This window comes from Mastacembelus armatus, chromosome 10 (assembly GCF_900324485.2).
Source record: "Mastacembelus armatus chromosome 10, fMasArm1.2, whole genome shotgun sequence".
NCBI lineage: Eukaryota > Metazoa > Chordata > Actinopteri > Synbranchiformes > Mastacembelidae > Mastacembelus > Mastacembelus armatus.
Genome location: NC_046642.1, coordinates 4,969,203 through 4,993,340, shown reverse-complemented (window position 1 = coordinate 4,993,340; position 24,138 = coordinate 4,969,203). Strand labels below are relative to the sequence as shown.

Sequence of the window (24,138 nt, the reverse complement as noted above, 5' to 3'; positions counted from 1 at the left end):
GTTTGTTGTATTGACTTGTGCCCTGTAATAAACTTACTTCTGAAAGTGCTTTCTATTTTTACTGTACTTATAGTAATACTCAACCACCAATAACTGTCCAGTAACTTCATTAAAAACAACAATGTATTACAGTTATTTTTAGAAAATGCCCGTGCTTATAAGAAAATTATGATTTTCCTATAAGCAAAAGCGTGTCTACGTGTAGGCAGGAATTTAAACAGGTGTTGCTGTAAAAGGAAGAAGATGTCACTGACATGTGAACAGTGTTTTTCTACAGCTACAGCAGTTTCTTGGTGTATATTTTTTATTTATTGTCTGTACTGTGGGAAATGTAGTGTTTGGAATAAACATCCTCTCGCTCCACTCTTGAGTCACGTGAACGCTCCCGTCGCTTGACGCTTTGCGAGGCTTACGTGGTTTACATGATTTACGTCCTTTACGTGCTATGAACCGTGTTTAATCAGGGATCTGGACTCAACATTTTCTCAGCAGCTGGGTCGTCCACTGGTAGAGAGGTGCGGCTCTACAGCTTCACCTCGGTGGATTGAAAAGGAAAAGACACCGTGTGCTAATGAGCTTATGCTGGTGGACACAGAAAAATGTTTCCTGCTAACAGATATTCATGTCAAGGTATGTCAGCTAATATCCAGCGTTAGCTAATATAATGTTAGTGTGACCTCGCTGTGTCGGACTTGTGTGATAGTTTAACTTCACCAACAGTGTTAATGGATGTCCTTACACCATTTGAATGTTTCGCAGGGTCAAGTGCTAAACCTGTCTTCATTTGCTTGTCGGGTTTCTACAAATGCTAGCGTTAGCGTTAGCTTCAGTGGTCTTGCATGTTCACTTAGCATCAAGCTAAATGTAGGTAAAAGGTGAACCAGTATCTAGGTCACTTGAACGGTGCCCTTGTCCTACGTTAGATGTCTAACTTACGCCTTTTCAGAAATGCACTGACATTGTTATGCACATTACCAAGAGAATTTAAGATATAACGTTAAGCAGCATGTCCTTAACTTAGTCACACATACTCATGCTAACTAGCTAGCATAATGCTACTTCTGCAACATGCCAGTGTGTGATCGCTGGCAAGTTCACTACCATTGCTACCAGAATAGCTTTTTGTTTGTTCCTGTCACGTGTTTATTGGGATCTTGCTATATTGGGTATCGGCCTGAACGTTTATTACTGTGTAGACAGTATGCAGCAATATGCAGAGCAGTTTGCTCCTGACTTGAGATTATTCTCCTTCTTGCAGCCCACAAGTGTATCAGGGCATTGCAAAAACTACAGGTGGAGCATGTTGCCCCTCAGCTGTACACAACACTACACAGAAGATTGTCCTCTTCAGTGTCAGCACCTCGCATCACAACGCACTACACCATCCACCCTCGGGATAAAGATCCAAGATGGGAAGGTAAGACACTGACACTGTTACCTACTTTTTAAAAGTAGAAATCTTTGTGAATATATGTACCCAAACAAGACAGTGGCCTAGGCCAGACTTTCACTGACACCTATAAGGCAGTCTAATGTCCTTGTTAGGAGCATTTATTTTTACACTGAATACAAATAACATGGTCTAATCTAAGATTCTGATTTTATGTGGACTGTATGTGTTTCTTTTTTTTTTCTTTTTTTTTTTTTTTACTGTGTGATAAAGTTTACAGTGCAATTTGTAAAATGTGTGCAATAAAAGGACTAATACCATTTAGACATTGTTGGCAATTGGAAATAAAAACTAAAACCTGCATTTGACAACTTTTGTGTGCTGGCCTGTTAATATAAGCATTTTGTGTAATATCCATACTTAGAGAAATGCCTGAGGATTTGCTGTGCCAGTAAGGTTAGACTGGATTGATCCAAGTCTTTTTGCCTTGTAAAATCTGGTCAGGTTTACACATTAGTCCAAAGTGCAAATTTAAATAGCTCTTTCTCTGCTGTTTTGGGAATCAATCTATTGTTTGTCTTAGGTACACCTATGAAAAACATTTCACATTGTGAGTCATCGTTGTGATTAAGTAAAAAGGTTTTCTTTGATAATTCCGTTTGAGGGGTTATTTGTTAGTTTGGATGGCTGCACCATGTTTTGTCACTTTTGAATTAAGATGTCAAGTGTGCTGTGTGTTGTAGCTGTCCTTAAATTATGCAGTGCCCCTCTCTTTCATGGGTCATGTAGTTCTCACTGAATGTTTCTTTTTAATATTTTCGGTCTTTCCCAGCCATTGAAATGGAGAGGTTTGTCGATGAAGCAGATGTGGTGATAGTAGGCGGAGGCCCTGCTGGTCTTTCAGCAGCCATTCGTCTGAAGCAGCTAGCCAATGAACATGAGAAAGAGCTGCGAGTGTGCCTTGTGGAGAAGGCCTCTCAGATTGGAGCACACACACTATCAGGGGCCTGTCTAGAGCCCTCGGCTCTTAATGAGCTCATTCCTGATTGGAAGGAACGAGGAGTGAGTGTCTTATTCAACATTTGTTAAATATACTGATGTATATGAAACTGTCGTCATAGTATAAGGGCATCTTTACATCAGCTGTGCCATGTTGGTGGTTGTTATATGCTGAGCAATATATTGTATTGTGACTGTACAGTATGTCAGCAATACATAATACAATATAACAGCTACACATGGACATAAAAGCACATATGTGTGACTAGGTGTGCTTTTTTGTTAATATTAGAAATTACAGATCCGGATATCAATGCATATTGTCATTTTATTGTATATCTATTTATTATCACATGCAAATCTTTATGAAGTTGAATTCTCAACAACTTACACTGTTCTTAACTCAGGCACCTTTGAATACACCAGTGACTGAAGATGTGTTCAGCATTTTAACAGAGAAGCACAGAATCCCTGTTCCCATGTTGCCAGGTAAAGTCTATGATACACTATTTGCATAAAAAAGATGTGGTGTTCTCTCTCTTTGTATTTTCTACTATTGGTCTGACAAGTTGTTGAAAGGTTCTATCCTACAGATGCTGTTTTAGTTATATTTTCATGATTTCAGTCAGAGAACAGAGTAGCATTTGTAACCATTACTGTGTTATTCTACTTATGAGAGTAAAGAAGCTTTGACCATGCAATCATGTAGGAGATTTCCTTGCATTTTTTAAAAAACATGTGTCTGTGTTTGTCACTGTCGTCAGGTTTGCCCATGAGGAACCATGGTAACTACATTGTGAGGTTGGGGAACTTTGTGCACTGGCTGGGGGAGCAGGCTGAGGAACTTGGAGTGGAGCTATACCCTGGTTATGCTGCATCTGAGGTGAGACCTGGATAACAATTTGCATACAATACAAATGTCTTGGCTCTAAAGATAGTGTAAAATTGTCCAGTGTTTTCTCTACATTCAACCAATAGCCTGATATTCAGTTATTATCCTCAGCTGGACAGAAATACTATAGTGATTGGTGCTACACATGTACATTTTTGATGTAGATGTAGACACATGTATGATTTATCAGTGGACATGATTTAACCACAAATGAGATAGTACAGTATTTTAGATACAGTTCTTCAGGCGATTTAATGTCCCCTCTCAGCTTCAGGTGATAACCTTTATATGTATTACTGTTGTCAAGGTCTTATTTCATGAAGATGGAAGTGTAAAAGGAATTGCCACCAATGATGTGGGCGTTGCCAAGGATGGCTCACCAAAGGTACTGTACGGTAAAAAGTTCATTATCAATACAAATTTGGAAACATCAGGCCCTTGAAAAGATATAAAGGGAAAACATAAAAGCCAAAGCACAGCCATTTGTTTAAGGCATCCAGGAAAAATAAATCTGTGTACATAATAAAAAATGCTTTAAAGAAAGTATTATTGTCTTTTAAAGATGCATCATCGTTTGATGAAAAAAATGTATAATTTAATCATAAAAATTTAGTATATTCTGAAGTATCCTTCAATATTAATTTAGGATTTGATGTGTATGCACAGCACAGGTAAGTGTAGAGGTAAACATTTCCTTTTTTGTGTCATACTCATGTTTTTCACACATATAAAAAGCACTTCAATTAAATACTTTGTTTTTTTAGTTGCTTTTTCTCACCCACAAACTGTATTTCTGCCTGCTGTTTCTTTCTTGCTTCAGGATGTTTTTGAGAGGGGGATGGAGCTCCATGCTAAAGTCACGCTGTTTGGAGAAGGTTGTCATGGCCACTTGGCCAAGCAGCTTTACAAGCAATTCAACCTGCGTGAGAACTGTGAACCACAGACCTACGCCATTGGCCTGAAGGAGGTAAATAATATGCTGTTCATATCAAACTTATACAGGAGAAAAACTCGACTACTCTACGTTTTGGCCAACATCCCTCAAACACTGTGGTACATTATATATGTACTAAACATATCCCTGATGTTAACAGAGGTCCTCTTTTCATAGCAAAGATAAATAGAGGGAACCATAGCAACCATATCTGTTTGCTGATATGTTTGGTGCCCTCTTCTTTTTTTTTTTGTAGTTGTGGATGATTGATGAGAAAAAGTGGAGGCCAGGCAGAGTAGAGCATTCGGTGGGTTGGCCTCTCAACAGAAACACATATGGAGGATCCTTCCTGTATCACCTAAATGAAGGAGAGCCATTAGTGGCCTTGGGCTTTGTGGTAAGTGCTTCTTGACAATGATATAAATACCTGTAGCAGCTTGATGTCATAATTCAGTTGATAATGAAGAATATGCTACGCATGTGCCCGGCCTGCCAAGTGATATAAAAGAAAAGTAACTCATCAGACCAGGTGGCCTTCTCCCATTTCTCTAAGATCCAATTTTGATGAATGCAAACATTAATTAAAACCTTGAATTGATTCTGTCTCTAGTGGAAATTACAAAGTAGAGGATCATATTTATACTATATGATTGTGTTCTTAAAGATTTTAAACCTTTTTGTTATTATAGTCATAACGGCTTTAGCTCTTATTTATAGCACTAATATTTGCCATTTGTAGTGTCAGAACAGAATAACAATTTTAGAGTTAAGTTAAAACTAATCAACATAAGAATATATGGAAATAACAGTAAACCTGTACAAGTATTTGTCTGTTTGGTTTGTTATACCTGTCAAAATGATTCAGATTAAATCAGCAGACTCTGCCCCACTCCAGGTAGGTCTTGACTACACCAACCCGTACCTAAGCCCTTTCAGAGAGTTCCAGCGCTGGAAACACCATCCATTTGTAGCTCCCACTCTGGAGGGAGGGCAGAGGATTGCATATGGAGCCAGGGCCCTGAATGAGGGAGGATTCCAAGTATGTGCACACATTACAACAATTTTAGTATCGATTGTATGGCACTTGTTTTTTAACTTGCTCATTAGAAGAGAAATTGTGAGCAGCAATACAGATATTTTGTTTCTACTGATATTCTTCTTTTTTTTTTTTTCATTATTTTTTTTGGTAATCTGTATTTCTAGTGTTTCCTCAGTCAGCCTCATTTTAGTCAGGGTTAGTACTGAAAGTTCAAACACAAGGGTAAATAAGTTGCAAACATTGCATCCTCTGCAAAATTACTTTCAATGAGCAAAGATCATACATTAGAATATGTTTTTCAAAAATAATTACATTAAAAATAGTTTTTCCACTAATCGCACAATTCACAGCCAGGCAATAACCGGGCCTGACTTTCCCTGACACTAATGAAGTGCAAGTATATTTAAAACATACTATTAGCATTATAATCTGACAAGGAAATAGATGGAGAAATAGGTTACTACTAATAAATGTTTCATTGTGAAAAATGAATAAATTAAACTGAGTTATTGCTGTAAGATTTGTTTTAATATAAAATATCTGTTTTTATTCACATATATAAAATAACCTCATGTAAATATTGATTTAAAAAAATTTAATATTGTTATAAGTGGGTATAGCCACTGCTCATTCTGACAGGAAGGTCATTTGAGTTAGTCTGTGCATGTGCTGGATACCTCCATGTAGAGGTTTTCCAGACATGTCCAATTGGGAGAGAGGACTGTATCAGACCAAGAAAACGCTAGAAGGGATTAGATATCCCATCTGGCCTGGGAACATGGCAGGAGCCCACAGGAGGAGCTGGAAGACATGTTTGGGAGGACATATGGGCAAGCTGGCTCAATCAGCTGCTACTGGACTGGAATAAGTAACAGAACTTTGCTGTATGAATATATCATAAAGGCACGCTTAATTCTCCCTACTCATGTGATGACTGTTTGCTGATGACACTGACTGCATGCTGTTTATCTCCTATTTTCACATGTGATATCCAGAAATAGGGCCATTATAGCATATTTCCTTAGGAACAATCAACAGCTGCCACATTCTTGAAGCTTCAAAAGTAGAACACAAGCAAGTTAAAATGGGCTGAACTCTGTCCACTTCCTCTCCAGTCTATCCCAAAACTGACTTTCCCTGGAGGACTGCTGATTGGCTGCAGCCCTGGTTTCATGAATGTCCCAAAGATCAAAGGCACCCACACAGCTATGAAGAGTGGCAGTCTGGCTGCTGAGGCCATTTTCCCCAAAGTCACAGCAGAGAGTGTGGATTCAGAAACGGCAGGTACAGAATTTAAGAGCAAATTAATAATCCTGATAGCAGCTCCACTAGCTGCTTGCATTTTATGTTAAAAGTGCCATGGCTCATATTTTAACCTGAAAGTTACATGCAAGCCTGGGTTGCCTGCTGTTAAATGTCAGGTAGCAGTATTTTCCCACTATGAAAGATCAGTGAGTAAACTCTTTAATTCAAGTTTTCAAAGTAGCATGAGTAAACTTTTATAAAGTTCCGTTGAGGGGAAAAATACATTGTGTTCAAACTGCAGATGCATCCATCAAAAACTGCAAGATCAATAAAAATGTCAGTGCTGACACCTTCCAGAATCGTGAAAAGTCAGGCTTCTTTGTGAAACAGCAGACAGAGGTACAACCAGCCAGTAGGGACAGGGTATACTTATTGACAGTACTTTGAATTAGCACCAGAATATGATCCATCTTTGTCACACGGTGGAGACTTAGTTGAGGAATTGTTTACATGATTTTGTTTATTCTCTGTAGTACAGTGGCAAAATGATAATGGAGAATTAAAATACAATCTAGAATAGAAAAATATACATAAAGGGTTAGTTCACCTAAACTACTTTAAGCATAGTGGTGTTGTACTGTGCTGACAGTTTAGTTCCCAGAGCTTGAAGTTTTCTGCCTCTGAATTTTTTATGCCACCATTCCAGTTTGAGGTGAAAACATAATTTGTGCTCCTCAAAACATTTTAACACCAGGGTATTATCAGAAATGGTGTCCTAATTAATAAGCAAATGTCACACAACTGAGTTTGAAAGGTTTTCACTTGGTCTGTTTATTCCAGTTAAACAACCTGCATATAGAAATGTGTTGTACAGTTATAGTAAAGGACTGGATTGTTTTTCCTCCCAGGACTCCATGTACATGAATATGCTGACAACATGAAAAATTCATGGGTGTGGAAGGAGCTGTATGCAGTGAGAAACATCAGGCCATCGTTCCACAATTACTTTGGCCTGTATGGTGGCATGCTTTATACTGGGATTTTCTACTGGGTCTTCAGAGGAAAAGAACCATGGACGCTTAAACATTGTGGTGAGTATCATGGAGCAGAATCATTCATATTTTCTTTTAGCTGAATATATAAAGAATACTGTAGATCTTCATTTTGTTCAGCTGTAATGGCTCAATACAAGCTGATTGTCTTTAGGCTAGGTATGAGGTCACCTTATCTCTGCAGAGACAATCCACATTTTATAACTGGCTGTGCTCAATGTGTCTCAGGCCTTGATGCAAACCAGCTTAAACCAGCTAAAGACTGTACGCCAATTGAGTATCCTAAGCCTGATGGGAAGATAAGCTTTGACCTGCTCTCCTCTGTGGCCTTGAGCGGCACCAACCATGAGGGGGACCAGCCCCCACATCTGACCCTAAAGGATGACAGTGTCCCAGTTGCCAGGAACCTGGCAATATATGATGGGCCTGAGCAGCGCTTCTGCCCGGCAGGTAATAATCTCTGACAGGCCATCGTTTGACATTTCCTGCATTTTCTGTTATGAACTATCTTTGCTTTTTGGACTGTGATACAGAACCGACCTGCAAGGCACTGTTTTTACCCCCTTATCTTATAAACCAAACAATAATGAAGAAAATTATCTCAGGTTAATCAATAATGGTGGGAAAAAAAGGCCCCAAATATAATGCACTTCATAGTGTTGTCCATGCTAGTTACTCACATTCACATTCTGGTTGGGTTCTCAATAGTTTAGCGGGGCAACAGTTAAACTCTAAATTTTCATTTTCAATAATTTTGCTAAATAATTTTTGATCTACTTAAAATGTCACAGTCTGACTGGTAGTCCATACCTGAACTGTACTGTTAACTATGATAATGAACAGAGTTAGATGATTCATCTATTACAAAAATTGCTGTCAATCCTGTTGGTCCATTAATGATCAACTAATTATTTCAGCAAAAAAATGAAGAAGTGGGTGACAATCAATTTAGAGATTCAGTAAATGACTGTAATACCTCATTTGTACCCTGATCTGGAATAGCTGCTGAATTATTTTATTTTTTATTTTTTTTACTCCAATCTTAGAAAGTACACAAAAGAGACTTATTTATTGTTGAAATTGGTTTTAATGATAAATCTGACTGCCTTTCATGTTTACATGAAAAATCTGAAATCTGCTACAACCTTCAAAAGCCACATTTTTACACTCAGTACAACAAATGTTTTGGTATTTTTATCAACACTGCAAGGCCATGAGGGTGTTTAAATCAGGCAAACAGATTATTAGTTGTTTGTCATTTCCAGTGAAAATCTCAACTCTTTATTCTCTCTGGCACTTTGAATTCGTTGAAACTTTGTCTGGTGATATTGACCAAAAAAAAAAAAAAAAGAAACAGTACACAGTTGTGACATCTGAATGTTGGTATATCCTCTAAACTCTGAAGGATAGAATTTATACTTTGGAGTCCTTCAGACTGAAGCTTTTTTTGTTTTTTTTAACTCCATCCTTGTTTAACCTGAATGTCTGCCATGAAATATGCATCAAGTTGTACAGAATCTGCTACATTTTGATGCTTGTGAAAATGTGGGCACATAGTCATAGCTTCAACTTCAACAGTAAACTTCCGTTTCCTCTCGTAGATTATGTTGTGACTAATTTGAGACTGTTGCTTTGAGGCAAAATTTCATCCTGCTGCTAAATACAACAAATCAGGTTTCCTGTTAGGCTTTACTGATGTTATTTCTTCTTAGTAGCATTTATGCCAAATCAAAAGCAGTAAAAGCTTGACCCAGCATGTTCTATGACCCTTCATGACACAAAGTAAAATACAAAGATAATGGAAATATTTCACAAGACTCATTTCTTGGTGTCTAACTAGTTTTTGTTTTTTTCCCACTACTTCTCCCAGGGGTCTATGAGTATGTTCCTCTGGAAACAGGAGATGGGATGAGACTGCAGATAAATGCTCAGAACTGTGTTCACTGTAAGACCTGTGATATCAAGGACCCAAGCCAAAACATCAACTGGGTTGTACCTGAAGGCGGTGGTGGACCAGCCTACAATGGAATGTAGCTGCCCTTTTGTTCTACCTCTTTGTCTGCAAAGGTGACTGTAATGATGGTGACAGTGAATGGTAAATGTGCCTAAGTATGGAACTGAACAGTACTATGTACCTGTAGCTGTTTTGAGGGTCCAAAAAAAACAAAAAAAAAAGTTATTTGAAGGAAAACTGCATTAAATTATACAGTGACAGAGAGTTATGAAAACTATTCACAATGTGGATATTTGAAACAGTTTAGAAATAATTTTGACAGTTTTTAAACTAGTGTTGTACATAGTATAATTCATAATATCATAGTACTGAGTAAAGACCAGTTTATGGTTGTTTTATTTACCACTGTAAAAACAATAAAACAAATGGACTGTATGTACTGTTTGTGGCCACAGACATTGTATCAAAATACCTACTATGAAATAATATAACTTTGCTGAATTGCTTCAGAGACCAGTGTTAACAGTTTAGCCAGTTCTTCAGAGCAGTGATGTCAGACTAACAGTCTATTCGTTATAGTGAAGACACTTCAGAATAAGGACAAGCCAAAATTTACAACAATTATTTGCCTGTGAGATCCGACACTGAGAAATATGCCTGCTGGAAAACAAAGAATCTGTCAACTGAAAATACTGTACATTTGCAGCTGGTTACTCACATCACATCAGTGCAGCTTCCCCTGTAGAGGACTTCAAATATTACAGCAATTGATTGCATCAGGTAAAAGTTTCATGCAAACATCTTGGCATAGATTTTCTTCTCTTTCTCCTTCTCCTCCTGGATTTTAAGTTGGACTCTCTTCATCTCATTGCCGATAGCTGTCAAGAAGAAATCAGCTAAATTATTTTTGAGAAAAAGTCCATGGGTGAATAAAAAAAAAATTATTTCTCATTTGTACTGGTTAATATTTCACCGTAAATACTAAGGTTTCAAACACTGTTTTTTTATTACTGTGTGTCCACTTTGGCACATCCTGTCCTCTGCAGTGTCACTTTCAATTTAAAGACACACTGCTCCTGAAGGCACAGAGCAAAGCACACTGATAGCTCCCATCTTTAAACCACCAACCAGTACACTGCAGCTTAAAATGCTAGAAGAGCAGCAACACACTGTCAAAATGGCAGAACCCACCCAGTGTGTTCAAGGTTCTGCATACAGGAGCTAACCTAATTATTAACCTGAATAACTGGTGCAGGGGTGATGACAAAAGCAAAAACTGGATTATATCACAGTATAAGCAAAGCATCACAGACATGGCTCAGACACTGCAGCTGAGACTTTAAAGTACTCAACGAAATGTTAAGGTAAAGTTCTTTAACCAACTTGACTGAACCAGAACCTTTTTTTTAGCTCATCTGTGCTGTAGGCCTCCACTCTTTTCACCACACCACTGCACTGGGTGAACTGTTTGAGGTGTTTTTTTTTTTTTTGAAGATCTCCAAAGGCTGAGAATGTCCATTACTTTTTACAGAAGTAAGAGAGTCAGCTGTGCATGTGCGTTATATCTATTCTGTCTACGAGCTTCGCACACAGAGTAAGCTAAACCAGGTCGTGGATTCACAGACCTTACGGTGAGTACACAAAGTTCATTCACCAGCCTTATCCTTTAACCCTGATGATAATTCTTACTCAATTTTCCCAACAGCTCAATTAGGACAACAAAATTAAGGTACATTTTCCTACAGGCCTAAACATGAGCTTGCCATGAGGCTTGTGTCATGCATATGAACATGCATACAACCTTAAATAAACCACATGTGCCAATTAGGAAAGTCAAATATTTACTGCATTCTTGACATCATTGCAAGGCTCTGGGAAAAGGCTAAATGTTTATGATAAATTCCTTACCTTTGTCTTCTGGGGTTATTCCCTGAGCTTTCTTCAGATCAGTCTGTCAAGGCAGAATCACAAAATCACTTTCTGAGTAAAACCAACAACAGAATCAAGGCACCCGTATTAAGCCTTGTTTTAGCAAGCCATGTAAACATTAACCAAATAAAAGTAGTTACATCTGTCAAATATTAAACTAATAAATAATGTTGTGACAGTTCAGATAGTAAACCCCGTATTATGTGTTGGATTATTTCTTTTCTACCCCCACTACAAACAAAAGTTGGAAGCTGAGAACATAATTCATATCCAGACAATAAAACACATGCATTTTAAACTGATGTGTTGTATAGGACCTAAAATAAAATGCTCTGTCTGTGGTATTTTTTATTTCTTAGGAGGCCAAGGTGCTGTCGTGGACTTACCATGGCTTTGCTGTATTCCTTTAACCCCTGCCAAGCCTGGGCCCTACGGAAAAGTGCCTTAGTGTTCACCTGGTCCAGCTGTAGAGCCTGTAGAACACAGAAGACATGCACATAGTAATTTCAATTTGCACTATTATTTTGTAAATGTATTCCTTCTCAACCTGTAAGATGTCAAAAACCACTTGGCAAATGAATAAATATTTTAACCAAAATATCATATAGTTTCCCGCATGGAAAAAAAACTGCCTTCCCAAGAACACAAAGTGTTTTACAGTAGCAGGAGAGCCCAAACACGTGAGCTGTAAACCTCAGAGTAATACAAGACAAACCACAAAGACAATTTGATTAATGTGCAAGTTGATTATGATCTGGTCTGTCACCTCATTGCAGCTGTCCAGAGCATCCTGCCACAGATGCATCTTCAGGTTGCAGGCTGCTGTGTTAAGAAAGCAGCTGAGGGCTGTAGGCTCCAGCTTCTGCTGCACCTCATCCTCCAGGTGATCTCCACCCACCTCCAAGTACCTGCAGAAATATTTTTTAAAAAAGGGCTTGTTTGTGACAAAACTGAATCAGGATGAGCGATGTCTGTCACTAGAAAAATATGTCTGTGGCTAGTGACTCTGAACTGTATTACAAGTGACAACTACAGTGAGAGCTGTAAAAGGATGGAAGGATGCTATTGTATTAAGTCACAAGATAGTTTAGTTTTGTTATTCCATTAACCAACCCTTACCACATACACCACAAAGCTTACTTATGATTTTAAATATAATATTTATGAAGTCTTTGAGATGTTCTGATATTTTACATTTCATTTGGATGGTTGCTCAGAAAGTGTGCCTCCCAAATCTGTGCTCAATAAAAGTGTTAGTGTTTGAAAGTAAACCACTCACAGTGGCACTGTACATTACCGCAAGGCTTTGCTGTATTTGTTGACAGCAGCTTTCCAGTCTTGATTCTTAAAAAGGCTGTTTCCAATATTCTTCAAATCCTCAGCAACAGAGAGAACTTTATCAACCTGAAAGTAGAAATGCTGCAAGTGACTGAAATTCCCTCTCCCTTATGTTGAATAACTATTATGCAAAATAAAGAATAACTCAATCTCTTTGGCCAATTCCATCCTATTTGTGCAGTTTTGACCAGTGTTTGATTTCATAAATATCCTGAGCTTGATGGTGAAATTCATATTAATGACTGACTTCAGATATGATGACCAATGGGCAGAGCAGTCTGATGTTATCTGCCAAAGTTCACCCATGTCCTTGAAGATCAAAGTTCTCGCTGATACTTACATCCTTAAAGTCGATGTCTGAGTCCTCAGGGAAATCTGGATGAGTGTCCCCTGATCCATCACTGCGTGCTATGCCCCAGCTGTCACCATCCTTATGCTCACCACAGTCTGCTATAACGCACGGCTGCAAAGGCAAAATGCTTGAGAGCTGAAGTTTTTAAATTTAAAATGTTTATTTTGATTGTATTATTTACAGTAGTGTTCTCCTGCTCTTATCAAATAAAACACTATTACATATAACCAATAATTTCAAAGGATATTTTCTTTTCATTATACATATAAATAAGGCAGAGATGTTCATGGGTCAGAAGTTGTAAGTCAAAGTCAAGTATCAGGTCTCTGTTTATTCCCAAAACACTTTCTGCTTTTGAATTTAATTCAGTAAATCTAAAAGTAGCACAAATCCATGGTTTACTATCTGAACTGGCCAGAGTGACCAGACTGCCCCATGGCGGCAGGTGAGACACATCTCAGAAGCCCCAATGTGGCATCAATGTGTATATCTACACACCTGAAAGCAACACTTCAGTCACTATAGTGGCAAAATAAGTGTTAATGACTATACTGACAGTTATAAGTCTTGGTGCCTTTGTAAATGAATATTTCATATTTAACTTAAAAACATGTACCTTTACAGGAGCATCGTCATTAGTGTCAATGGACTCCAGCATTTTTACAATTCCCATTCCTTTCAACACCTGTCCGAAGACCACATGTTTTCCATCCAAGTGTGGTGTGGGGACAGTAGTGATGAAGAACTGTGAGCCGTTGGTGTTTGGCCCAGCGTTGGCCATGCTTAGAAGACCCACCCTGTCATGCTAATGTAAAAATAAATCAGTGAGCACTTGGTAATAAAAAGACTGATCATTTCAATGTTATTAAAAACAGCACAGGGTTTTGTTTGTTATGTACCATTTGCTTTTTTTGACAAAGATTTTACACCATTCAACAAACATGTACACTGAGTATGTACAAGAGTATATCTTTAATGCTAAAAGTCTAACTTTTCTTTGTGTTGAGTCTCACTAATTCAGCAATAATAATAACTGCTTACACTAAAAATAAAAATCAGTAAGGGGAACATGATGGATGATGAAACTCCAGATGCTCCTGTACTGGAGCCATACAATAGGAATTCTGCTGATCAGTAGTATTACCTTGTAATGGAAGTTTTCATCCTCAAACTTCTCCCCATAGATGCTCTCTCCACCGGTGCCATTATGGTTGGAAAAGTCACCTCCTTGGATCATAAACTTCTTAATAACTGGCAAAAAAAATGACAGCCAAATTATGAGTCCAGATCAACGAGACCGTCAGTGGCAGTTTAGGCTGTAAACTCAATTGTTAAACAACCAATTACTTTAAAATTCCACCTACTTACTTACTTTCCATTCTAAATAACATGCTGGTGTGAAATAAGTGGCAACATTCAATATTCTGTTTAAATGTCCTGTCTATAATTTCTTTCATAGCTAGTGTTATTTATCAGAGGTTTTGGTTTAATAGATTGTATTTTAAAATCAGGTTCTGTATCCAAGTAACTATACATTGTCAAGATAGCTCAGTGCACTGGGCGTCCTTTCAGCTACTTCTCCCCAGGTGTGTGCTTGTACTGAACTGTACCAAAGTGTCACACCAAACAAATTCCCATAATCATTGTATATAGTTGTGAAAGCTATTTACTTCTGTGGAAAGGGCAGCCTTTAAAGTGCAGAGGTTTCCCAGTAGATTCGCCCGTGCCTTTCTCTCCCGTACAGAGAGCCCGGAAGTTTTCAGCAGTCTTCGGGGTGATATCAACAAAAAGCTCTAAAACTATTCGGCCAGCTGTGGACAGAAAAATGCAGTCACATTATGTTCAAACCATCCATAGTATTGTTCATCTACCTGAGAAAAGCACTAGGTCAATACAATACAACATAAAACAAAGTATTACTGAAAATAATGACAAAGCAGCATATTAGTGTAATCTGGAAGCATTATACAGAGAAATACTATGAAGAGCTAGTTATATCTAATCTACATAACAGTACTTGCCAAGCAGCAAAATAGCAGAATGCATGGATGTGATGTTTTAATTTGTTAGCTTCAGCCCGTTAAATATATTATTACCCATTAGGTTACATGACAAAAATAACGTTAACTAAATTCGCAACCACTAGACAAAACAAACACACGTGGTTCATTTATTCACAAGACAGGCGCTCCAAATTTCCACTCATCGGACTCGAAGACTACTCACAGTAAATACTGGTAAAGTATTTAAATAAAAAGATTTCACTTTATAAACTAGCGTGGGTATTTTATGCTGTCTGTCCTGGCTGCTGGTGAATCCATCTAAAAGTCACTGGAACCGTCCAGAATGATGCTAGGCTACCAAAGCTAACGCTAGCTAGCTAGCTGCTAACGAGATTTAAAATGTTCTGACCTCTTTCTCCGTCGATGTCTACGTCAAAAAAGACACGGGGATTTTCGGGGTTTGAGGGTTTGTCAGATGGCACTGGGTGAGACATTTTGAGGATAAGGAGGTTTAAACACTTGTTTCAGCTAACCTAGCTACACCGGCCGGTGCACTGACTGAATCAGGTTCAACGAAGAAGGGTGGAAAGGGTACCGCTTCTGGTTGGACATTTCAAAATAAAACCACACGGATGACGAATCACTGTAATGTATCTGAGTTTTTAAACGTAACAGGAAAACAACCTATTAATTATATGCTGTACTTGAGTCCACAAAACTCAAGAACATAAATTATAACGTTAACCAATTTCCATCAATCACAGCATAATTGTAATTGTAAGTTTGCAAATGTACGTTTATTCCGGTCAGGAATTTCAAAGTAAAAATCAAATTTCCTATTATGACGTTGAAATATCAGCTGACAAAAAGCGTCTTCGTTTACAGCATTGCCCTCAAACCCCACAAAACCCGAGATTAAATGTTCTAGATGTCTCCATATAAAGATATGGAAAGGTTTAATACAAATATACTGCAACCTCAAGGTAGTCGTCTATATATATATATATAGTCGTCTATATGTTCACCCTGACAAAGCAGCAGAAAAAAAGTTCCATAGGAACTTAATATTCTTTCAGTTTCCTCTAATCGTAATTGTACCTTTTCCTGAATCACTGCACCCATTAAAAAAAAAGCTTTTGGAGGCCTTTATCATAATGCATTGTCATTTTCCACAAGTGACAGTGGGTCACAGGTAAACAATCCTTTATCTTTTATATCAAAAGCCAAAGGGATTGTATAACGACTAAATCAGACCTATAGTTGGAAAATTGATTAAACAAATTAAGCTTCATAAAAACAGTAACCTTAAATCTGACACCCTCCTTATGGCATGGTGTGGTTGAATGTTACTTAGACAGAACATTGCAGGCATTTACAAATCTTTGAACACTACCCTTTCCATGGATTGATTGCTAACTTAGAAAAGTTTGCACACTGCCTTCCAGTCTGCAAACACAAGGCAAGGCAAGTTTATTTATAAAGCACAATTCATACACAGTAATTCAAAGTGCTTTACAGAAATAAAATACAAGTTAAAACTACATAGGCAAAAATCAAAATAAGAAACAGCAAATAGTGGAAGATGAACTTAAAATAAAATAAAAGGAGACTGAGTGCAGATAAATCACTTTGGATAAAACACTGTCAGTTGTCATATGTTATAAAACAACATTTTCAAGGATTTTGCCTAAAAACGGCAGATTTGATATGGGCCAGTAGTTGTTCAGTACCGTAGCATCAAAACTGCTCTTCTTCAGGTGGGGCTTGATGACAGCAATTTTCAGGGCCCTTGGGCCCAATGTTCCAGACTGTAATGAATTATTAACTAATTGAGTGAGCTGTGGTAACAAACTGCTTAGTACTGATTTCAGAAATCTAGTGGGTAAAACATCGAGGCAACAGGTGGATGAACTCAGACTTGAGATGATCTCTTCAACTGGTATGTCATTTACTGGTGTAAAATGTGTCAGTTCTACCAAGTGTCTCCTGGATGGCTGAAGAGCTGCCTTGTGCACTTTATTGATTGTTTAATACCCTGACTCTTGTCATTAAAAAATAATGCAAATTCATTACATTTAGATGTTGAAATTAGTTCCAATGGCAATGGAGATGGAGGGTTTGTTAACCTACTCACTGTAGCAAACAGGACACGTGAGTTGTTACTGCTGTTGTTGATGATTTCAGAAAAATACATTTCTCTCTTTCTACGTAGAGTTTCATTGAACACACACAACATCTGCTTATAAATGTCATAATAAACCTGGAGCTTTGATATTCTTTCGGCCTTCCGGCACTCCCTTTTCTGTGCCCTGACCTTTTCATCATTTCGAAGGTACCTTTCACGGTAGCTTTTGCCTGTTCCTGATTAATTTATCTTTAACAGGAGCAATCATATCCATGACATTTCGAACACTTGACGTATATGAAGTCAACAAATCTTCAACCTGAGAGAAAGTGGTATTTTCAAACCTAATCATCTCCATAAACAGTGTCCTGGTGTTATCATTTATGTGTCTTTTCTGAACAAGTGTAGGTCCAGCTGCATCTTTGGGAATTATGATCAAATCAAAAAACAACATCAATCACAGTGACATTAGAAGCGTTAACACCCTTAGTGATGACAAGGTCCAGAGTGTGACCTCTGGTATGGGTCGGCTCCCTAACATGCTGACTAAGGCCATAGGTTTCAAGGACGGCAGAAAGTTCTTTGGCATATCTGTCACAGGCGTTATCCATGTGAACATTAAAATCACCTGTAATAACCAAACAGTCAAACTCTGTGAAGACAACTGAAAGCATCTCAGTAAATTCATCAATAAAATTTGGGCAACATTGGGGAGGTTTGTAAATGACTATATAGAGTTCAGAGAGAGATAATTTTTGCTCCATTTTAAAAGATATATACTCCCATGATAAGAACTCCCCAAATGACAGCCTGTGGGTAACCATATTATCCCTAAAAAAGGCACAGACGCCACCACCCTTTTTGTTGTCTCGTGCTTCTGATAGAAATGTAAAATTAGGTGGGGTGATTCAATAAGAACTGCATTTCCTGGCCTGCTATCTAACCATGAAACTGCAGTGAAACTGCACTGAAACCTGGGATGAATTCACTGGTGTTGATGATAATCCCAGTGACCTTGCCAGGTTAGGAGTAAGAGGCACCATTTTAATTCCTGATTTCACCAAGGTTTCTAAATGATTTGGAAATCCCATTGGTGAAGCTGGGGATGGAGTGGACAATGACGAGTCTGCAGAGGGTGTGGATGCAGCTGGGGGTGCCTAGGGCATTGGAAGGGGCACCAATGGAAGTGCTGTTGAGGGGGGATCCTCTGTTGATGTTTGGGAGAGGTCCACTGACAAATGACTGGATTTTCAGTTTGTCAAGTTTCTCTAATAATTTAGAAAAGTCCTGTTTTAAACACATAGGACACACTTATATTATCTTGTAACTATCTGCAAAGTTCTGTATCAATAAAACTCAACCACAACATGCATTGAGGAGAGTGTCAGACAGGGGAGCTTGTTGTGATTGTTTTATGAAGACATTGCAACTGACCCTAAGAAATTGATGTCTCTGTGCCTCATTATATAAAAATCAGTGGTTTCTCTTGTGGTAAATATTTTTACAGTTATCTGCACCAGACATAAGTTGGTGTGATTGCTTTTGCTGCAGGGATGGATTATCAGATTGTCCTCATATAGGAATTAGAAGTCTTTATCTTTGACACTATGAGAGACATTGGGGTTTCACTATTTTTGGAAATAGTTTTTAGTTTAAGAAGCCAGTGATGTGTTATTGTTACACATGTCACAGATGGAGACAATCAATGGTGTGGAAGTGTTTTTCCTATATTCTGTAGACATAAATGGATACAGCATTGATGAGTGATGGCTTTCACTGAACTGATTTACTTCTGCCCTAAGGGCCTTGTAAATAACATATGTATTACACAATGATTTATATTAATTCTACAAGTGACTGTTTCCTGTATAAGTGGCACAACGCATAACACAACAGTATCAACCATAAATTCAACAAAATAGCAGTGGAACAAACAAAACAAAAGTTGTGGGGGGGGTACCTTTTATGTATTACATATCCTCTGTGCCACATTATACCACTCAGAGCACACCTTTGACAAAGGGACATATTCAACATTTTTTTGCCAGTTTTATTGTCAAAGATGTACACCAGTTTATTTTATTGTGACTTACAAGAAGAATAACAAGGAGTCACTTTTCCATAAACTTCCAGGGGTATGTAGAATTGTACATGATGACAATCTGAGTCTACTTAATAATAAGGCCTATGTGAAGGGCCCTCTAATTACTCAGGCTGAAGGGGTATGAAAAATGAAACTGCTGCAAAGTTAACATATTACAAGGATTAAAAGCTGTTTAATCAAACTTGACACATCCCATTAACAGTCAGGTCCTCCAGCTGTCTTGGGTAGTAGAATGCCATCTGCTGTTAGCTGTGACGGCCTCTGTGAAATTTGGTGGTGGGTTGTGAGTCACCCATCATGTTGTTTCTGGAAGGAAACAAATGTGAAGCCATTAGAGGCAATGAGAGATGGTGAAAGGAACACATCACTATCTACATCTATACCTACTGTGTGTGATATTTGAACTGAAGTTACGTTACATAAAGCTGTTTATTTGTTTCTGACACATCTTAACGTTATACTCAAATTATTGGTTTGACATTTATTAGATGGTAATGAGTCTGTTAGGAAGATTGGTTTGACAGATATTTATAAAACAAATATTTATATTAAATAAGTAAATTCACATGAATTCAGATCAACATTAGAGAAAACTAATTTGCTTCCAAATTAGTTTCTGCTAGCTAATCAAAACTTTATAAATAGATTGTGTTCTGATTAACATTAAGACCTTATTCAGGGAGAAAATATAGGGTAGCTGACTGTACTTTGTGCAACTGATTTCTGCTCAGCTTGAAGCAGTGTGTGCCCCTGCAAAAGTGGAAGTGTTGCATTATGAATGGGCAACCTACAATGCAGTCACCCAACACTGTGCAAACCTGAGATGTTCTCACTTATTCATTTGACACAGCATATGCATGTAATATGATTCTGGGTCATGGAAACAAAAGACATCCAACATCTTTAAAGTGCAGGTTACCAATGTTGTCTTACTGTTTGTTCTGAAACCTGTGAGTCACTCTGTCCTCCAGCGCAGTGCGTAACTCTGTTTTCTGTCAGAAAAGGAGAGGTCCAGTTTAATTTTTCTCTCAGATGCTGTTTTCTTTCATTAATACAGTGTGTTACACCATGATAACTGGTTGTCCTTATTATGCATATAAAAATCTCCCTATAGAATTTGTGAATCTTTAACCAAATGCTTTTAAAATCATTTATTTAGATTCTCATGAGTAAACCCATTAGTTACCGAACAGAATTAATACCTTTTTTTTGCTGAACTATTAAAAATATTCTACAGAATAAAAATAAAAAATCCAGATGTAATTAATTATTCATGGAATCCATCATATCCAAGTATTTCTAAGTTATGTTCAGTACAACTTTGTTGCACAGGCACCAAAGGACTTCTACACACATATTAGCATAAAGTACTAGCTGTACCTTAATTTGCATATTACTGAGGAGCGTCCCTCTGTTCAACAGCTGGTTGTACTGCCAGCCCCAGCCAACCTCACCCACATGACTCTGCTTGGGCATAGGAGGCGGAGCATGTGGTGCAGCTCGGCACAAGTAACTGAGGTCACCTGTGGCCTCAGGTGATGAAGTGCCCACACCAATATACCGGGGGAAATAGTTTGATCTCGGCCTGTAGTCTCCAGTTCCGTCTGGGCCTTGTAAAAAACAGTGGACGTGAAAGAAAGGGTTAAATAACAACATCCAAAAGAACCTGAGTCTTTTACATGACTCATTTACATGAGATTCTACAGACACAGGTGTCTGAAATAAAAAATTAATTATTGAGCAATGTTAGCAAGATGCATAATGTAAAAAAAAACCTTGTCAATATACAGAGGTATCGAGACGTGAATACAACATAATAAAATGAAAATGAAAGACATGAAAAAGACAAAGAGAAGACAAAGATAAGACAAAGACAAGATAAGATAAGATCATTTGCTTAGACATTATATAGTTGATGCACAACTATATAATGTCTAAGCAGGCGGTTAACGTTATCACAAAGGAAACTGGGCGGTCTGATAATACATACGCGCCCACCAATTAGTTATTTTGTCAGTGATAGCAGTGAGTGAATATTGTAGAAATAACAACAAAAACATTGCATCAATTTAAATTTGGGAACTTTTTTGAAAGCATTTTACTTCCCACACTTACACTCTGCCGTATAAACTCAATAAGAGTACAGTCTCTGCTTGCTTTTCCTACCTGTGAAAATGATCCTTTGTCCATACTGTGGCCATTCTGCAGCTGCTTCACTGTTTTGCATCATTTTTCCTGTTATAGATGAATTAGCTGAAGGCTACATACAATTATACAATGAGCACCCTTGGGTGATAACTTGAGCCAAGCGGTCTGCTCTGTCCATGGGGTCATATTTGGTTGTCATGTAACCACTGGTTGTCATGGCATCAGTGCTTATGGCCTAGTTACTTTCTAAAAAGAGGTTGATGTTTGTGCTGGTGAAGAATGTTCAGTTCATATCACATTTGAGCTTAATTTATCCCAGATTATTTTATAAAATAAATAAACATCAAAGCAGAAATGCCATAAAATATATTTTTATTTATCATAATGATGGAGTAACATTGTAGCATCCCTTTGATTTCTTCGGTTTTGAAACTATTTATTTAGATTAACTTTTATCAGCTGATGCTTAAGTAAGTACCTCCCCAGCATATTTTTTTTATTATGTTGTATATTGTACTTATTATTCTTACATATATCTATATATTTCTATAGTTCACAAGTCATGGCAGCTGGAATTGCACTACTTGCACTTACATAACTCATTCTAAGGTAATTATCTTTGTTAATGTCATGTTTAATGTAATGTTTATTATTTATATTTATAATTCATTCAAGAGTTCCTTATCTGCTCTAACATGTGAATTCCCTTTGGGGATCCATAAAGTCTTGTCTTATCCTACACACTATACAACATCTAGGTACGTTTTATAGTGATCACTGTAGCCTGAAATGATTGATTTTGGAGTGGCTTTTCCTAAAAAGGTCTACCAGAATGGAGAAGTGCATTGACTGGAAAATATTATTTTTTATTAATTTGAAGTTTGTTAGTTAATTAAAGATGGCTTATTTCTATATTTGCCTATTTAAAGACAATTGTTTATTGTAATACATGTCACCACATCCTGCATTTTACTGTATGAATCCATTTCCATGTTATTCCCCTAATAAGTCACTAGGTGGTATCAAAGCACTGGCTATTTTGCCACATCGCACTCCCTCTCCCCAGTGCCACTTTTTTCTTTTTTGTTAAATGGACTCGCCCATGAGCCGCCCCTTGTGTATAAATCTCTGTCAAGTCAGGAACAGATAACAACAGCCAGACAGGAAATACAATTACACTGCCTTCAATATAAAATAACTCAGTAATTCAAATTAAAGCGTAATCGTAGACCAAAGAATTACACTAAAACCTTGCAGAGCACTTAATCAAAAACAGCAGATTATTGGAATAAAACCGATATTAATCTTAATATATTGGCTTATGATGGTACGGTCCACGGCATGTTTAGTCCGTTGTGCACGGGCAGACCTAAATTAATCTGGCACATCAATTGGAAGCCAATTTAAAAGATTACCCTACGCCTTTTCTACTGAAACCCCCCATGTGTTATGGTATTTAGCATTAAGTCTTTACCTTACAATGAAAAAGACATTTTTGGGGGGAAAGATCCTCCTCGATATACACCTTCATTTCCTAGACTCCACCCAAAATATTCCACATCCCTTTGTCTTTGAGTTTGAAACATTATTTTGAAAATAAATCAAGGATGTGGTTCATTTAATGGTGTCCGACCTCACAATGGTGTGTCAGTCACCATGGTGGCACACAACAGCGCACAGCGGCGGACCTCTCTTCACTTTTAGACCAATTTTAAAATAATATAATGATTTTTCTCAGTGAGTGTACCCGGGTCTAGTAGTCACGATGGACGTCAGGCTGTTGTTGACGGGATAAGTGTTGGCCTTCAGCTGACTTTTTTCCGTTTGGTGGATCCTACATGGGATTTCTTTTCGTCGCTAGCAGAATGAAGAGACAAGGAATGGCTTTGCTGAACGCCGACTTGAATAAAAGGACATTTTTCACACTAAGAAAATAGTTATCACAGACTGTTTACGTCGTGGTGTTGAAAGAAAGAAGTTTCCTCTCGGTGGGACTGGTGTTGGCAGCCGCAATCGGCTCGGGCAACAGAAAGACGGACACCCCGAGGAGACTGCTCGGGTGTCTGGCTCCAGTCGTGGCCTGGCTCCGGGCACTCCCAGCTTATCCCCTAGCGTCGGAGCACAGGCGACGAGAATAAAGCAAGACAGCAGAGGGACTTGTGTTGAATATATCCGCTCTACTGGATTTGAATAACCACATTTTCTGGGATAAGGAATTCACTATCATCCAGGCGGTGTCTTCCAAAACAATGGCGTCCTATGTGGATAACAGCTTTCGGCAGGCTGTGATGATGAATCCGGCTGAAAGGACGCAACAGGTCAGGACACATATTTATTGTGTATAACTTCTCATTTGATCCGCACTCAGAAGTGTTGCTTTTTCGGTTGTGTTTTGTTACTAAAATTGCAACATTGTGGCTCCGCAACATCCACAATGTTGCGGAGCCTTAACCTGCGTTAGTATGTCTGTGTGCAACTGTTGCCATTCAGCGTGTTCCAGTGTAGGGGATGGCTCCATCCCGCTAAGCCGTGTATCATCAGCACAGATCATCAAAGCCACTTATCGCAACAGGAGCTGCAGCCATGGTGGGAATCCAGCCTCGCATTTACCAACAGCGTGTCCCATTTGTTTTA

General features: G+C 38.1%; 4 protein-coding genes across 12 annotated transcripts in view; 2 read left to right on the top strand and 2 right to left on the bottom strand.

Moving 5' to 3' along the window:
* The first annotated feature begins 422 nt into the window (after positions 1-422).
* Positions 423-9,940, top strand: etfdh (electron transfer flavoprotein dehydrogenase). Its single transcript, XM_026330163.2, has 13 exons — positions 423-630; positions 1,259-1,417; positions 2,223-2,452; positions 2,797-2,878; positions 3,154-3,272; positions 3,589-3,666; positions 4,102-4,248; positions 4,472-4,612; positions 5,111-5,254; positions 6,370-6,538; positions 7,408-7,590; positions 7,780-8,001; positions 9,422-9,940. The coding sequence occupies exons 1-13, from the start codon at positions 600-602 to the stop codon at positions 9,583-9,585; spliced, it is 1,869 nt and encodes a 622-aa protein (XP_026185948.1). The 5' UTR covers positions 423-599; the 3' UTR covers positions 9,586-9,940.
* ppid (peptidylprolyl isomerase D) lies at positions 9,117-15,718 on the bottom strand. Its single transcript, XM_026330165.1, has 10 exons — positions 15,537-15,718; positions 14,795-14,935; positions 14,269-14,375; positions 13,741-13,929; positions 13,113-13,235; positions 12,732-12,838; positions 12,201-12,342; positions 11,821-11,907; positions 11,414-11,456; positions 9,117-10,383 (listed from the first exon to the last, which is right to left on the bottom strand). Exons 1-10 carry the CDS (start codon positions 15,619-15,621, stop codon positions 10,295-10,297), a joined length of 1,113 nt encoding a protein of 370 aa, XP_026185950.1. The 5' UTR covers positions 15,622-15,718; the 3' UTR covers positions 9,117-10,294.
* Positions 15,719-19,301: 3,583 nt separating this feature from the next.
* On the bottom strand, positions 19,302-21,681 carry spmip2 (sperm microtubule inner protein 2). Its single transcript, XM_026330821.1, has 4 exons — positions 21,523-21,681; positions 20,737-20,966; positions 20,290-20,348; positions 19,302-19,662 (listed from the first exon to the last, which is right to left on the bottom strand). Exons 1-4 carry the CDS (start codon positions 21,584-21,586, stop codon positions 19,602-19,604), a joined length of 414 nt encoding a protein of 137 aa, XP_026186606.1. The 5' UTR covers positions 21,587-21,681; the 3' UTR covers positions 19,302-19,601.
* Positions 21,682-23,156: 1,475 nt separating this feature from the next.
* rapgef2b (Rap guanine nucleotide exchange factor 2b) overlaps positions 23,157-24,138 on the top strand; it is a 94,567-nt gene continuing 93,585 nt past the window's right edge. For 5 of the 9 annotated variants that reach the window (XM_026329850.1, XM_026329848.1, XM_026329846.1 and 2 more), the window contains exon 1: positions 23,157-23,822. In XM_026329850.1, the coding sequence (XP_026185635.1) occupies positions 23,754-23,822 (69 nt within the window). In that variant the 5' untranslated portion in view covers positions 23,157-23,753. The remainder of the gene's footprint in view (positions 23,823-24,138) is intronic. The other 4 variants (XM_026329844.1, XM_026329845.1, XM_026329842.1 and 1 more) reach the window with 1 other exon arrangement.

Bases quoted from the DNA above. Each gene is read 5' to 3' on its own strand.
- etfdh (XM_026330163.2), top strand. From the start codon at position 600: ATGTTTCCTGCTAACAGATATTCATGTCAAG. The intron at 2,879-3,153 runs GTAAAGTCTATG...CACTGTCGTCAG, and splicing joins CCCTGTTCCCATGTTGCCAG to GTTTGCCCATGAGGAACCAT. The intron at 7,591-7,779 runs GTGAGTATCATG...AATGTGTCTCAG, and splicing joins ATGGACGCTTAAACATTGTG to GCCTTGATGCAAACCAGCTT.
- ppid (XM_026330165.1), bottom strand. From the start codon at position 15,621: ATGTCTCACCCAGTGCCATCTGACAAACCCTCAAACCCCGAAAATCCC. The intron at 14,376-14,794 runs GTAAATAGCTTT...TTTTTTTGCCAG, and splicing joins AGGCTGCCCTTTCCACAGAA to TTATTAAGAAGTTTATGATC. The intron at 11,908-12,200 runs GTGACAGACCAG...TGTGTTCTACAG, and splicing joins CTCTGGACAGCTGCAATGAG to GCTCTACAGCTGGACCAGGT.
- spmip2 (XM_026330821.1), bottom strand. From the start codon at position 21,586: ATGATGCAAAACAGTGAAGCAGCTGCAGAATGGCCACAGTATGGACAA. The intron at 20,967-21,522 runs GTAGGAAAAGCA...GTTTTTTACAAG, and splicing joins ACAAAGGATCATTTTCACAG to GCCCAGACGGAACTGGAGAC. The intron at 20,349-20,736 runs GTACAGCTAGTA...CTTTTCTGACAG, and splicing joins TCAGTAATATGCAAATTAAG to AAAACAGAGTTACGCACTGC.